The following is a 15387-nucleotide window of genomic DNA, read 5'->3' as shown; positions in this document are numbered from 1 at the left end:
AAGATATTAATAAAATATTAAAAGCAACAAGGGAAAACATTGCTTTTATATACAAATAATACACAAGGGAACTCCTGTAATGTTATCACCTGATTTCTCAAAAGAAATTCTATAAGCCAGAAAGGAATGATGATATATTAATCTTAAAGTGATGAAAGGGAAGAATGTACAACCAAATATATTCTACCCAGCAAGACTCTCATTCAGATTTGACAAAGAAAAGTTTTAGACAAGCAAAAGTTAATGAGAATTCAGCACCACTAATGGCACCCCACTCCAGTACTCTTGCCTGGAAAATCCCATGGATGGAGGAGCCTGGGAGGCTGCAGTCCATGGGGTCGCTAAGAGTCGGACACAACTGAGCAACTTCACTTTCACTTTTCACTTTCCTGCATTGGAGAAGGAAATGGCAACCCACTCCAGTGTTCTTGCCTGGAGAATCCCAGGGATGGGGGAGCCTGGTGGGCTGCCGTCTATGGGGTCGCACAGAGTTGGACACGACTGAAGCGACTTAGCAGCAAACCAGCTTTACAACAAATGCTAAAGGAACTTCTCCAGGCAGGAAACAAGCAAAGGAAAATACCTACAAAAAATAAACCTGAAACAATTAATAAAATGGAAATAGGATCATACATATCAATAATTACCTTAAATGTAAATTGGTTAAATGCACCAACCAAAGCAGATTGGCTGGGTGGATGAAAACATGCACATATATGCACTTCCACTTACCATATCACTCTACTTAACCACCTAAATTGTATGTAATTCTTTTATATTGTTAGGTTAATCATGTGTCCATTACAGCTTGCAATTATAATTATCTTTTATTTTTTGTCTGGCTATTGGTTGTGAAAATTGATAAACATCCTTTACTATTGTGATAATGTAACTATTATTCATTTTAACCCCATTGTATCATAATTGGTCAACAGAAAATAATAGAATTCTATATTACTAAAATTACCACTTAATAGAAAAACCTATAACCACTTTTTAAAATCCAGATGACTTATCCATGAATTATCTTGGAATTTTTTTAAAAATACAAATGCCCAGGTATTTTTTTTTTCTCCAAAGCTCCAGATGTGATTCTAATGAGCGGTCATGTTTAAAAATAACTGAACTATATGATGAGCTTTTACTTTTATATAATTTCACCTTTTCTTTTTCATATTCAGTGCTCCTATTTCACTTAGTTTATGTTTTCCAGTTTTTTTGTTGTTGTTCTTTCTCAAGCCTTTAGGAAGCAGAAGAAAAGCTTTTGTATACATATATATACATAAATAGCATGTATAATATATATTTTAGAAAACTTACAAATTTTTGATTAGCTAAAAAATTTATGACATTTTGGTTCTACATGTTTAAATATAATACAATGCTAGATTTCTAATTTATATTCACTCAAAACTCTGATATATATCCATTTATTCTAGCATCTAATATTACTGGTAAAAGCCGAGAAAGCTTACTATTTTAGTTGTTTTTTTAAAAAAATTGAATGAGGCTTGAAACGTTTAATCCAATTCTCAGAATATAAAGAAATACTATGTTGCTAAAAAAATTAACATGTGATACAATATTATTAATTAAAGTACAGATTTTGTTCAAATTTCACAAAATTTTATGCTAGTGTCCATTATTTGTTATTCAAGATTCCACATTGTATTTAGATGCATTGAGCAACTTCAGCTGCATGCAATAAGTTCTGATAAATTTTCTTTTCATTTTTATTGTTGCTAATATTTTCTAATTTTTCTTCTTATGGCTTCTTAGCTACACCTATCATTTAAAAGTGGACATTTAATTTCCAAATACATGGGGTTTCTAAAGTATCCTTGATATTAACTTCTCATTTAAATGCTTTCTTCTCTGCCATCACCTTCTGTGTTCTTTCAGTCTTTCAACTTTATTGAGGCTTTCAATGGCTAAGTCAAAGATCTCTCTTGGTAAATGTCACATTACACTTGAAAATATGAGGGTTATTTTCAGTTATCTCTTGATATTGATTTCTAACATAATTTCCTACAGTGACAAGAGAACAGACACTATGATTTCAATACTCTTAGAGCATGAAATTTCTGTACCTTGTTTTATGTCCCTGGATACGTTCTAGTGTCGCCTGGTTTATAGTCTATGGGAACCTGAATAGAATTAATATCCTGCAGTTGTGTGAAAATTGTATAAATCTTCATTATGTTGAATTGGTTCATAGTGTCTTTAAGGTCTGCTATACCCTTCTACTTTTCCTCTGTTCATTCTATTAATTTCTGAGAGTTGATACTGAAACTCTACTAAAAACCTTAATTTTTATACCTGAAACAGTAATTGTAGTATATATAGTGTATAAATGTAGTATATATATGTAACTTTGTTCTGTATTTTCCAAGTCTCCTGTAAATGTGTTATATTTTCATAATTTAAAACAACAACAACAAAAAAACAGAACAAAAAAATAAACCTGTTTCTTAAAAAAGAAAAAAAGGCTTCTATACAGCTTCATTGAATTGTTTTGAAAACTCCATGTCTAATTTATATAAGTGGGAATGATTCCTTGTGGGAATTTTGAAGCAACAAGTATCAACCTAGGGATAGGATATCCCCAAGCTAGTCATAATCAGAATTCTTTGAGAGACATTGCTATCTCCAGGGTGAATGCCTTTGATCTCAAATATCTATCACTTGTGCTCATATTCTAACAAAAATCCTAAAATCATCTATGTGGAAAATAAGAAATATTTTTTTGAAACTTAGTGATCTTACCTTTTCTATCCCATTTGACACTTTTTTCCCCAAAATATTCTGCCCAATTCTTGAGTCTTTGGCTTTAAGTTGCATTCCCCACTCTAAAAGAGAATTACAAATTTAAGACTTTGCAAAAAGAAGTGGATGTTAGAGGAAGTAAAAACAGTAAGGCTCAGTTGTATGTTTTTCCAAATTACACATATCTTTTAAAAAGGCAAGATAGATTTGGGGAGTTTGATTATGTCAAAAAATAAGTAGTAATATATGTATATGCAGTCAAAATTCAGCATTTGATTTAAAAGACAAATCTTTGAAAATTAAATATGAAGGAAAGAGACAGTATTACCAGGGAATGTTCTGGACAAAAAGTATACATCAAAATGTTAAAACTAAAGAAGAAACAAAAGGCTATTTTATGAGATCACTGGAAATTCTGATTAAATGGAAAGTAAGTACCTATGAGGGGCTTCCCAAGTGGTGCTAGTGGTAAAGAACTGGCCTGCCAATGCAGGAGACACAAGAGACATGGGTTCGATCCCTGGTCGGGAAGATCCTCTGGAGGAGGGCACTCCAGTATTCTTGCCTGGAGAGTCCCAGGGACAGAGGATCCTGGTGGACTACAATCCAAAGAGTCACGATGACTTGGACATTAGTGAAACGACTTAGCACTCACATACAAGTACATATGAGAAGTTGAGGAAGGTACAGAGCATCAGAAACCAATGACCTCAGCCTTCTGAGAGAAAAGCACATCTTAACATGTTGCCTCCTTACAAATTAAAAACACACTGAAATTTTATTAACATGCAAAGTCTTTTACAATCACTCACCTTGGAGGACTCCTCTCTCCACAGTACTCAACTCTTCTTCTTCCAACCAAGAGATCAGAGTGGGTTTGAACACCTGATATCCTGTTCATGAGGAAAGATCTATTAATAGAAACAGTCCTCCAAACAACACAAATCTTCCCATGAATAAGTTCCAGTATCTAGTCAGGTCATTAGAATGAATGTGGTATTAATAATATTCCAAAAGAGATATAAAGGTGAATAGCTCCTCTTTCTGTTGTCTCAGAGTGATCATCTCTCTGGCCCCTGAAATACATGTTCAGACCTATATGTACATTTACAAAGCACTAAGACTTTTATTAAAGTGGGAAATGAAATAAGTGCAAAAAGAAATAGTCATTCTCATGGAGAAGGCACTAAACTAGTGGTTCCCAAATTTTGGTGTCTATGAAAATCATGTCCAGTGCTTGTCAAAACACAGATGACTGGGCCCAGATCCCAGTGTTTCATTTACTATGCCGTAGGTGAACAATTGAGAACGCACGTTTCTAAAAGAATGATAGTAACACTGTTAGTTCTAAAACCATATTTTTACAGAAACCATACTGGGTTAAAACTCATTCATGTAGAGACGAATGTCTACTAGTTTCCATTGTGTTCAGGTTGACATCACCCATCTCAGAACACAGACAGTACAGCACATATATGTCTGTCTCCTAAGAGGCTAAGGAATGATGGTGGCTGTACCTGCTGTGGTCAGGTTCTTGTAGTTCTCCAGCATCACATCTCTGTACAGCTTTCTCTGAAAGCGGTTCAGTAAAGTCCACTCTTCCTGGGTGAAGTTCACAGCCACATCAGCAAAGGTCACTGAGTCCTGAACCATCATACATATACTAGCTTCAGTAAAGTAAGATCTTCAACAGTGTTCAGTGGGGAATGAAGTAGGAAGACTCAGCATCAATAGAGGGCTTCAAGTTCTCTCATCATCTCCCCCATGACACAATGGTCTTCTTTCTATCTACACTAATTTCTGATCAATATGGAACCAGTAACACAATTCTAAGCAAATTACAAATATTTTTACAAGCTGATGAATAAATAAATTCACTGAGAAATACACATTATCGTTCCTTATCATGTCAGAACAACAGGCAAAAACAAAACAAAACAAAACAGGAGTTGCAATCATGAGATAATATCAGAAGGTAATTATTGAATATTATGATTATTCAGAGCAATCCCTCAGCAATATGAGAGCTTCCACTTTGTGAGGCAATTCAACATGGATTCAGACAGACTTTATTTAAGTACCTCAAATGTGTCTATCTGGTAAATGCACTAGGTCATTTTGTACAAGGATACACTTTCTTCTCACCTGAGAACAATTTCTCAAACACTCAGTTACCATCCTGTTTGCTTCTATCTTTTCCTCAGGAAGGCAGAAAGAGTCCTTAGTAAGAACACCTAGGAGAAGAAAGAAGGCATGAGCACCCAGAATTGATCATAATTCCCACAGTCCTTGCCTGGAAGTCATTCCACTTTAGCTCAGAATTTCCGAATGTCCATGTGCATTCAGAAAATCTCACAGAGAGGTAAGTTGGTGAAGTAGGAGGCCACTGAACTCACATCCCTCTCAGGAACAAATAAAAAGTACATCCACATGTGGAGCAAGTCTCACTGAAAACAAACTGGACATCAGCAGAAAGATGCTTCCAAAACCAAGTCTGTAAAAAAGGTCCTCACAGAGTCAGGTAGGAAAGGAGGGGAAGTGGTCGGGGGTCCACCCGGAAGGGGACACAGAAGAGAATATCATGAGCCTGGAGGTCTGAACCACAAATTGGACACTGCAAACCTGTGGTCTGACATTAGGAAGACAAGTTCCCTTAGCTGGTTTGAAAACAAGTGGGACTTACAGGAAGGCTGTAAGAATCCAAGACTCCTCTCCTGATGAGAGTGCACAGCTTGCTTATTCCCAGGAACAAGGTGGAGGAAGCAGGCTGAACCTGCCTGAAGCTCAGGTCAGTTTCTAACTAGGGAAAAGTGTTTGCTGCCAAGGAAGAGTGTACACTTGGGGGATGTACCAGATTTGGACCCAACACCTCATCTGAATGGGGTGAGGGAGCATACTGCTGGCACTTGGGAGGTGGTGGATCGCAAGTTGTCTGGATCCTTGACTGGCTTCCTAGACAGTCTCAGTGTGTGTCTGACACACAACCAACCTCCTGCTCTAGCTGCTGAGAGAAAAGAGAGTGCACACTTGGAGGGAACAGAACCAACTCAGACTCAACAGTCAAGGCTTCTGCTTCGAGCACATTGGGACCTGCCCCTGCCCCTGCTGACAGGACACTGATAGCCACTGGGCATAGAAAAACCAGCCCACACAGGGTTCTGGCTCTAGCCCTTCTATCTCCAGCCCAACTCCAATTCTATCTCCAGCTATCACCCAACAAGGTGACAGCTGCCAAAACACCCCGAAAAAAGACATAACATGTGCTCACTTTGTTTTTTAAAATGTTATTTATTTATGGCCACGCCACACAAGTTGTTGGATCCTAGTTCCCTGACCAGGGATGAACCCATCCCCCTGCAGTGGAAGCACAGAGTCTCCACCACCAGACCACCAGGGAAGTTGCCCTGTGCTTACTTTAGATCCAGCCACCAATCCAAGCTCTGGGGTACATGAAGAATGCATAAGGGTCGTCCCACAAAACGACACACCTTCAAGATGGGATAGGCAACTGTTTTACTTAATTTCATAGTGACAGAGAAAGTTAAACAAAAGGAGAAGACAAAAGAATTTGTTTCAAATGAAAGGACACACACAAAACCCTGACAAACAACTAATTCAATGAAGATAAAAATAACAAGGTGTTAAAGCAGTAGTAATAAGAATGCTAATTGAACTGGGGAAAAGAAAGGAAAAATACAATGAGAATTTTAACTAGAAAATATAAAAAAGAACCAGTTGAAAGTGGAGAATACAATAACTGAAATGAAAAACACACTAGAAAGGATTAACAGTAGATGAGTTGACATAGAATGTATAAGTGATCTGGAAAATAGAATAACAGAAATCACTCAATCAGAAAAATTGGAAGAAAAAACAAATTAAAAAAATTAGGACACTTTAGGAATCCCAGGGACAGGGGAGCCTGGTGGGCTGCCATCCATGGGGTCACAGAGTCGGACACGACTGAAGTGACTTAGTAGTAGTAGTAGTAGTAGTAGGAACTCCTTGGTGGTCCAGCGACTGGGGCTGAGCGCTTTTACTGCTGTGGGCCTGGGTTTGATTCCTGGTCGAGGAACTAAGTATCTTCAAAGCCACATGGTGGGGCCAAAAAAAGAAAAAAAAACAAAAAACAACAGTTTAAGGAGCTTCTGGGACAACAAGCTGCATTCTAACATTCTGGTTGGAAGGGTCCCAGAATGAGTAGAGAGAAAAGGGTCAAAATGTATTTGATGAAATGATGGTTGAAAATTTCCTGAATTTGGAGAAGGAAACAAATATCCGGGTGCAGAAAGTACAGAGTCCCTAACAAGATGAATCCAGAGAGATCCATACAAAAATATATAATAATAAAATGCAAAAGCTAAAGAGAAAATTCTAAAGGCAGCCAAGAGAAAAACAAAGAATCACATACAAGGGACCCCTTTAAGGCTATCAGCTGTTTTCTGCAGAAACTTTGCAGAACAGAAGGACATAATACATTTAAAGTGCTGCAAGGCAAAATCCTACAATTTAAGATACTCTACCCAACAGGGTTATCATTCAAAACTGAAGGAGAGATAAAGAACTTACCAATCAAGCAAAAACTAGAAGAGTTCATCAATACTAAAAGAACCCAAAGAGAAATGTTAAAGGGTCTTCTCTAAGTAGAAACAAAAAGGTTACAACAAGAAGAAAGAATGTATAGGAAAGGATAATCCCACCAGTAAAGGTAAATATATAGTAAAGGCTGTAGACCAAGGGTTTAAGTAAGCTAGCATGAAGATTAAAAGAAACTGTAACTATAATAATAAGTTAAGGGCTAAACATAAAACATGACATTGAAAACAAAAAATGTGGAAGAAGGGAGCAAATAATTTAGAATGTGCTTGAAGTTAAATGACTATTAGTTTAAAACAAGTAGATCTAATTACAGGTCAACATATGAACCCCATGGTAACCACAAATTAGTAAAGCTAAAGACATACACAGATTGAAAGTGAAAGGATGGAAAAAGATATTACACACAAATGCAAACAAACAAAACTCTGAAGTAGCATTACTCATAGCAGACAAAGAAGACTTTAAAACAAAGTCCAAAAGACAAAGAAAGGCATTTGGTAATGATAAAAGCATCAATACAAGAGGATATAACATTTGTTAACATATATGGCTTAATACAGGAGCACCTAAATAAATAAAGCAATTACTTACAGTCATAAAGGGAGACATTGACCATAATACAATAAAAATAGGAAATTTTAATGCCCAACTTATATCAGTGGATACATCATCAAGAAAGAAAATAAGTAAGAAAACAATGGTACTAAAAGACACATTTAGGCCAGTTGGACTTAATAGATAACTACAAGACATTCCATCCCCAAATAGCAAAATAAATATTCTTTTCAAGTACACATGGAATGTTCTCCAAGAGAGATAACATGTAAGCTCGACAAATTTAAAAAGATAGAAATCATATTAAGGATTTTTTTTTTTCTGACCACAGTGGTATGAAACTAAAAATCAATTACAGAAAGAAAAATGGGAAAAGAATAAGCATGTGGAAACAAAGCAACATGCTACTACAAAACCAATGGGTCAATGATGAAATCAAAGAGGAAACTGGAAAATATGTCAAAACAAGTGAAAACAGAAACAAAACTTCACTAAATTTATGGATGCAGCAAAAGCAGTTAGAAGAGAAAATTTTATGATAGTAAATATCTATCATATTTATCTATCATATCCTATCTCAAGAAATAAGAAAAAACTCAAATAAACAACCTAATTTAATACTGAAAGGAATTAGAAGAAGAACAACCAAAGCCCAAAGTTATCAGAAGGAAAGAAATAAAAAACATCAGAGAGGAAATAATCCAAGAAAAGATCAGTGAACCCAAGAGTAGGTCTTTTGAAAAGATAAATAATGTTGATAAGGCTTTAACCTGTCTCATCAAGAAACAAGAGGAAAGAGGGTACCAAACAAACACAATAAAAAATGGGAGAGAAATTACAACTGATATCAGAGATGCAAATAATCATAAAATAATATTATATATAAAAAAAGAATTCTATGAACAGTTATATACCAAAAAATTGGACAATCTAGAAGAAATATAGTTCCAGTGTCACACAATCTTCCAAAACTAAATCAGGAATAAATAATCTAAACAGACCAATTACCACTGCTGAAACTGAAACAGTAATCAAAGCCCTTAAAAACCAAATGTTCAGGGCAGACAGTTTCACAGGGGAATCCTACCAAACATAAAAAGAAGGCTTAATACTTATTCTTTTTTGCCATGCCACATAGCATGCAGGATCCCATTTCCCTGACCAGGGATTGAACCCACACACATTGCACTGGAAGAGCAGAGTCTTAACTACTGGCACGCCAGGGAAGTCTCTTTAAGACCTACTCTTATCAAACTATTCTGAAAAACTGAAGAGGTGGGAACACTCCCAAATTCATTTTATGAGACCATCATTACCCTATGCCCAAATCAGAAAAAGGTAGTATAAAAAATTAAATTACATGCAAATATCTCTCATGAATATAGAGGCAAAAATTCTCAACAAAGTATTAGCAAACTGAATTCAAAAATCTATTAAAAAAATCATTCACAATGATCAAGTGGGATTTATTCCAGGGATTCAAGTATGATTCAACATCTGAAAAATCAAGTAATGTGATACACCGCGTTAACAAAAGGACAAATAAAAATCACAAGATCATTCCAATAAATGCAGGAAAAATATTTTACAAAACTCAGTATCTATTCATGATAAAGACTCTCATCAAAGCTGGTATGTAGAGAACATATCTCAACATAACAAAGGCCATTTATACAAGCCCACAGCTAACACCATACTCACTGAAATACAGAAAGCTTTTCATCTAAAATCAGAAGACAAGGATACCCACTCTCCCTACTTGTATTGGAAGTCTTAGCCACAGCTATCAGATGAGAAAAAGAAATAAAAGGCATTCAGATAGGAAAGGTTGCAAAGAGTCACACATGACTGAACAACTAACACTTTCACTTTTTCTTTTTCAGATAGGAAAGGAAGAAGTCAAACTGTCACTATTTGCAGATGACATGGTACTATATATAATATAAAACCCTAAAGTCTCCACCAAAAAACTAAAGATAAATGAATTCAGTAATGTAGCAGTATACAAGATTAATATACAGAAATCCGTTGCTTTTCTATACAATAATAACTATCAGAGACAAAAAGCAAGAAAAAAATCCCATTAAAAATGCATTAAAAAGAATTAAATTACTAATTTAGAATTAAAAAACTTAACAAAAAACCCCTATACTCTGAAAACAATAAAACACTGAAGGAAATTCAAGATGATATTACAAAGAAGTGGAAAGATATCCCATGCTCATGGACTGGAAGAATTAATACTGTTAAAATGTCCATACGACCCAAAGCAACTACAGATTTAATGCAATCCCCAGAAAAGTACCCATGACAGTTTTCACAAAACTAGAACAAATAATCCTAAAATTTATATGGAATCAGAAAAGAAGTCCTGGGAGTCTGGGCTAAATACCCAAGGCAATCTTGAGAAAAAAGAACAAAGCTGGAGATACCACATTCCTTGACTTCAGACAATACTACAACGCTGCAGTAATCAAATGGTATAGCACTGATACAAAAAAGACACATAGAACAACAGAATACAGAGCCCAGAAATAAACCCACACACTTACAGTCAATTAATCTACGACAAAATACACAATGGAGGCAAGAATACGCAATGGAGAAAAGACAGTCTCTTCAATAAACGGTGCTCAGAAAACTGGACAGCTCATGTAAAAGAATGAAACTAGAGCATTTTCTCATACTATGTACAAAAACCTCAAAATGGATTAACGATTTAAAAGTAAGACCATAAAACTCCTAGAAGAAAACACAGGCAGAACAGTCTGTGACATAAATCATAAATTTGGATGACTTTTGGATCTGTCTCCTAAAGCAAAGAAAACAAAAGCAAAAATAAATGGGATTTAATTAAAAGCATTTGTACAGCAAAATAAACCATCAACAAAATGTAAAGACAATTTACTGAATGGGAGAAAAACACCTGCAAATGATATGACCAATAAGAGGTTAATATACAAAATATATAAACAGCTGTACAACTCAAAATAAAAAAAAAACAAACAATTCTATTAAAAAATGAAGGGAAGCCATGAAAAGACATTTCCCCAAAGAACACATACAGACAGCCAAGAGTTACATGAAAAGAAACTAAACATCATTCACCATCAGACAAATGTACATCAAAACCACAATGAGATATTACCACACACCTGTCAGAATGGCTGTCATCAAAAACACGACAAATGACAAATTTGGCGAAGATGTGAAGAAAAGGGAACCCTTGTATTTTGTTGATGTGAATTTAAATTGGTGTAGCCAGTAGGGAAAACAGTATGGAGATTCCTCAAGAAACTATAATATGATCCAGCAATTACACTCCTTTGGGTACATATCCAAAGAAAATGAAAACAGTAATTTGAAAAGATACATGCACCCCAATGTTCATAGCAACATTACATACATACAGAAGCCAAGATATAGAAGCAACCTAAGTATCCATCGACATATGAATGGATAAAGAAGTTTCACAAAATACCAGTCAGTCATAAAAAAGAATGAAATTTTGCCATTTGCAACAACACTGATAGACCTGGAGGCTATTATGCTTAGTGAAACAAGTCTGACAAAGACAAATACTGCATGTTATCACTTATATGTGAAATTTAAAAAATGAAGGAAACGAATAGAACAAAACAGACTCAGAGATACAAAGAACAAACTAGTGGCTACCAGTGGGAAAGCCGGTAAGACTGGAGTAGGGAATTAAGAGGTATGAACTACTATGTATAAAGTAAAAAAGCTACTAGGATATACTGTACAGCACGTGGAATGTAGGTGATATTTTATAATAACTTTAAATGGAGTATAACCGATCAAAATACATTCATTGTGTTGCATACCTGAAACCAATACACTACTGTAAATAAATTATACTTTAACAAAAAGTTAAAAAAATAAAATAGACATTGCAACTCTGAGATAAGCACACACTCAAAACCAAAAACTAAAAAACTCACAAGTACACACTACTGCCATGAAGTACCAGGGAAGTCCTGTCCCATCTGGAGCCGGAGAGATAAATGGTGTGCCATGTTACCCACCAGGCAAAGAGTAATCATTTCACAGGCAAGGAAACATAAGTAATGTGACTTTTTACTTATCAAGGCAATAAAATACATGAGTAGGACTATGCGGCAACTCTACCTCATGCATACATACTAGGAAGCTGTCTTAGAGAGCAGCATTCTCTGGCTCATTTCAGCTCCTCTTAGATAAAAACAAGCAACACAACTGCTCAGAATCACACCAAAGAAATCTGTATTTAAAAAACAGAACCCAAAGCTAAGTCTCTGGAAAAAAAAAAAAAAGCATTAATGACAAATTACCATGGGGCGTATGATAGGCTGCTATGCTGCAAGACTGATAGTGAAATTTGCATACTCTTTCCTGAATCACGATCATTTCAGGGTAGCTTAAGAATGTAAGTGGATAGGGCCATCTCCATCCCTCTGAAGATACGGTTATCTGGAGCTCAGCTTCGTATCAAGCACAAATCAACAAATACTAATTATCAGTCATCAACATGATAAATTAGCTCCTTTTGTGCAGAGGACATATATGAAAGCTACTAAAACTGTATGCTCTACAACAAGAGGATCAGTATCATCAACTGCCATTTATTGACAACCATTATGTACCAACTATCTCACTAGGACCTTTTAAGTCCGTTTTATATTTGGAATAACTTCAGTATTTGAATCTGCTCTTTCAACTGTATATTGCATATGGTCTAAACACTAATTTGGGCTTCCTTGGTGGCTCAGCTGATAAAGAATCTGTGTGCAATGCTGGAGACCTGGGTTCGATCCCTGGGTTGGGAAGATCCCTTGGAGAAGGGAATGGGCTACCCACTCCAGTATTCTGGCCTGGAGAATTCCATTGACTGTATAGTCCATGGGGTCTCAAAGAGTCCAACATGACTGAGCGACTTTCACTTTAAACACTAATCAAGGGATTTCCCTGCTGGTTGAGTGATTAAAACTCTGCACTTCCACTGCAGGGGTCATGGGTTCAATCCCTGATTGTGAAAATAAGATCCTAAATGCACACTAATGAAATACATCTGATAAAAATTTAGGGTGCAGCTAATTTTGGACACTTTAAATGAAGAAAGCAACATAAAAAATCTCATTTTAAATAGATTACATGCTTAAGTAATACTATAGTATATATTGGGCTTCCTTGGTGGCTCACATGGTATATGCCTGCAATGCAGATCCCTGAGCCAGGAAGATCCTCTGGAGAAGGGAGTGGCTACTCATGCCAGTATTCTTGCTTGGAGAACCCCATGGACAGAGGATCCTGGCAGGCTACAGTCCATGGGAGTCTCAAGAGTCGGATATGACTTGAAATACAATGAAGTGTTCGTTTTAGATGTACTCAAAGAAGATTCAGTTACACATACACACACAACAGCCTTCTGAGATGCTCTTCCAGGGTTGGAATCCTCAAATCTGGCTCAAATAAAGTGGTCCAACTCTTTCTTAGATTAATTTTTCGTGGAAAATTACCCATATCCTTCCCCCGAATCACATATATACTAACATCCCACCTCATCTCTTCAAAATAATTTCTCACAGCTATCTCAGAGGCTGACTCCTGGGCAACAGTTCCCAGATAAAACACTGAATAAACTCAACTCTTTCATTTTCAAGTGAACATCTTCATACTCTAGAGGAATACAGCAGGATCACTAACTTCAAGATAACCAGAAGGTGCAGGGGCCTGAGTAACCGGAATCAAACAGTGGATATTCATGATCTCAAGAACTAAAGTCACAAAGGCTTTCGAATAGGGAAGCACAGTGAATGACAACACCCCGAAAACTCCCCTTACGACCTGGATGAAAGCGGGGCCTTAGGTCCCGAAGGATGTAAGAGAGAGGGGCCAGGCCTGCCCAAGGAGACCTCTCGAAAACTCGGACCAAACCTGTCCTTTAACGCGCTCCTTGTATCCCACAGCCCTTCCTGAACGCGAGCCTCACCAAGGACACGCTGAAACACAGGACGACCAAAACCACTCCCTCCTAGAAGCACGGAGCCGCCGGACGGAAAACCGACGCAGACAGTGACGCCACTTCCGTTTCCTACTTCGGCCGTGACGGGGTGGAGTTCTGAGATTGGGACTGTCAGTCAAATTCAGCCAATGCAGAGAAAACTTGCAGTTTCTCCCAACGTTGCGGGTGAGGGGTCTTGCAGTCGATTCAGTGGGTGGGGGGTTGGGGGGCGGGGCTGGAAGCAGAAACACTCCCAGTGGATGATTCCGAGGCTAAAACTAGGCTCGTGGGCGGAGCTCCGAGTGGAGGGCGCGACCCATGCCCGGAAGTGATGGGGAGGCGAGAAGAGGCGCACTCCCGAGTTTAGGGGTCAGAAGGGAGAGGCATCCAAATGGATGATACTCGAAAGCTTTTGTACCTGTCTATTCTCAGCTCCCTGGAGCCCTTAGTCTCCTATATTGATAAACCTGTCAACCCGAGATATGGTCTATCTCCTCTATTCAATCAATCTCATATTTAACGTTTATTTTTGCCTTCTTTGTATGAAGTTAGGACACCGTGCTAAACTTAAATTATTGACTCCTTTGAGTATTCTAAGTAGTGACATTTTCCTGTAACCTTTGTATATATTGTGTTCAAGTATGTATTTCGGTTTTTTATGTTTTCGATCTTACCATACCGTCTAGGGCCTCCTAGCTGAGAAACAGCTCTGATAACCAGGCCTTCTTCACTCATTCAGAAATAGTTCTGTTTTCTCCTTAATCATGTTTTCTGTGTATTTTAGTGGGTGGCCGCAGAGGAGTTTATAAAGGTATTTTGAAATCCTACTTGTTAGCACATTTACGAAAATTGCTTATGTGCCTTATCAAATGTGTTTTATGCGTCTGTTAAACTGGTAATTGTTTTGCCATGTTAATGTTTCATCAATTGCAAATGAAATTCACTTTTTACATAGCCAGAGGACTCTCTTCTTAAAAAAACAAAAAAAACTCTGGGTTTTCTCCTAGCCTTCCTTAAAAATTCTCTTCTAACTCTAGGTTACATACAGATTTTCTAATTTTCTTCTAAAATTTATATTTTTACGGACATTTTAATCGTGAAAGAATGTGTTTTGGCATGTGTTCTGGGGTAGTGGTGGAGAAGGAAATGGCAACCCACTCCACTGTTCTTGCCTGGAGAATCCCATGGACAGAGGAACCTGGCAGGCTACAGTCTGTGGGGTCGCAAGAGTCAGACACGGCTTAGTGACTAACTACTACTAAAATTCGCATTGGAGAAGGAAATGGCAACCCACTGCAGTATTCTTGTCTGGAGAATTACATGGACAGAGGACCCTGGCGGGTTGCAGTCCATGGGGTCACAGAGTCAGACACAACTGAGTAACTAACACACACACACACACACACACACACACACACACACACATGGGGTAGTGGATACAATTATGTTTTTTCCTCCAGAGAGAG

General features: G+C 37.2%; 1 protein-coding gene across 6 annotated transcripts in view; it reads right to left on the bottom strand.

The window, feature by feature from the left end:
• Positions 1-13987, bottom strand: part of LOC133250623 (zinc finger protein 266-like) — a 43737-nt gene extending 29750 nt beyond the window's left edge. For 3 of the 6 annotated variants that reach the window (XM_061422056.1, XM_061422057.1, XM_061422052.1), the window contains exons 1-5: positions 13910-13987; positions 4912-5000; positions 4284-4410; positions 3579-3659; positions 2767-2849 (exon numbers count right to left, since the gene is read on the bottom strand). In XM_061422056.1, the coding sequence (XP_061278040.1) occupies positions 2767-2849; positions 3579-3659; positions 4284-4410; positions 4912-4944 (324 nt within the window). In that variant the 5' untranslated portion in view covers positions 4945-5000; positions 13910-13987. Of the gene's footprint in view, positions 1-2766; positions 2850-3578; positions 3660-4283; positions 4451-4911; positions 5001-13854 lie in introns of those variants that run through there. The other 3 variants (XM_061422055.1, XM_061422053.1, XM_061422054.1) reach the window with 3 other exon arrangements.
• Between the last annotated feature and the right edge of the window lie 1400 nt (positions 13988-15387).

Source organism: Bos javanicus, chromosome 7 (genome assembly GCF_032452875.1).
Source record: "Bos javanicus breed banteng chromosome 7, ARS-OSU_banteng_1.0, whole genome shotgun sequence".
NCBI lineage: Eukaryota > Metazoa > Chordata > Mammalia > Artiodactyla > Bovidae > Bos > Bos javanicus.
This window is presented reverse-complemented; position numbering and strand designations above follow the sequence as displayed.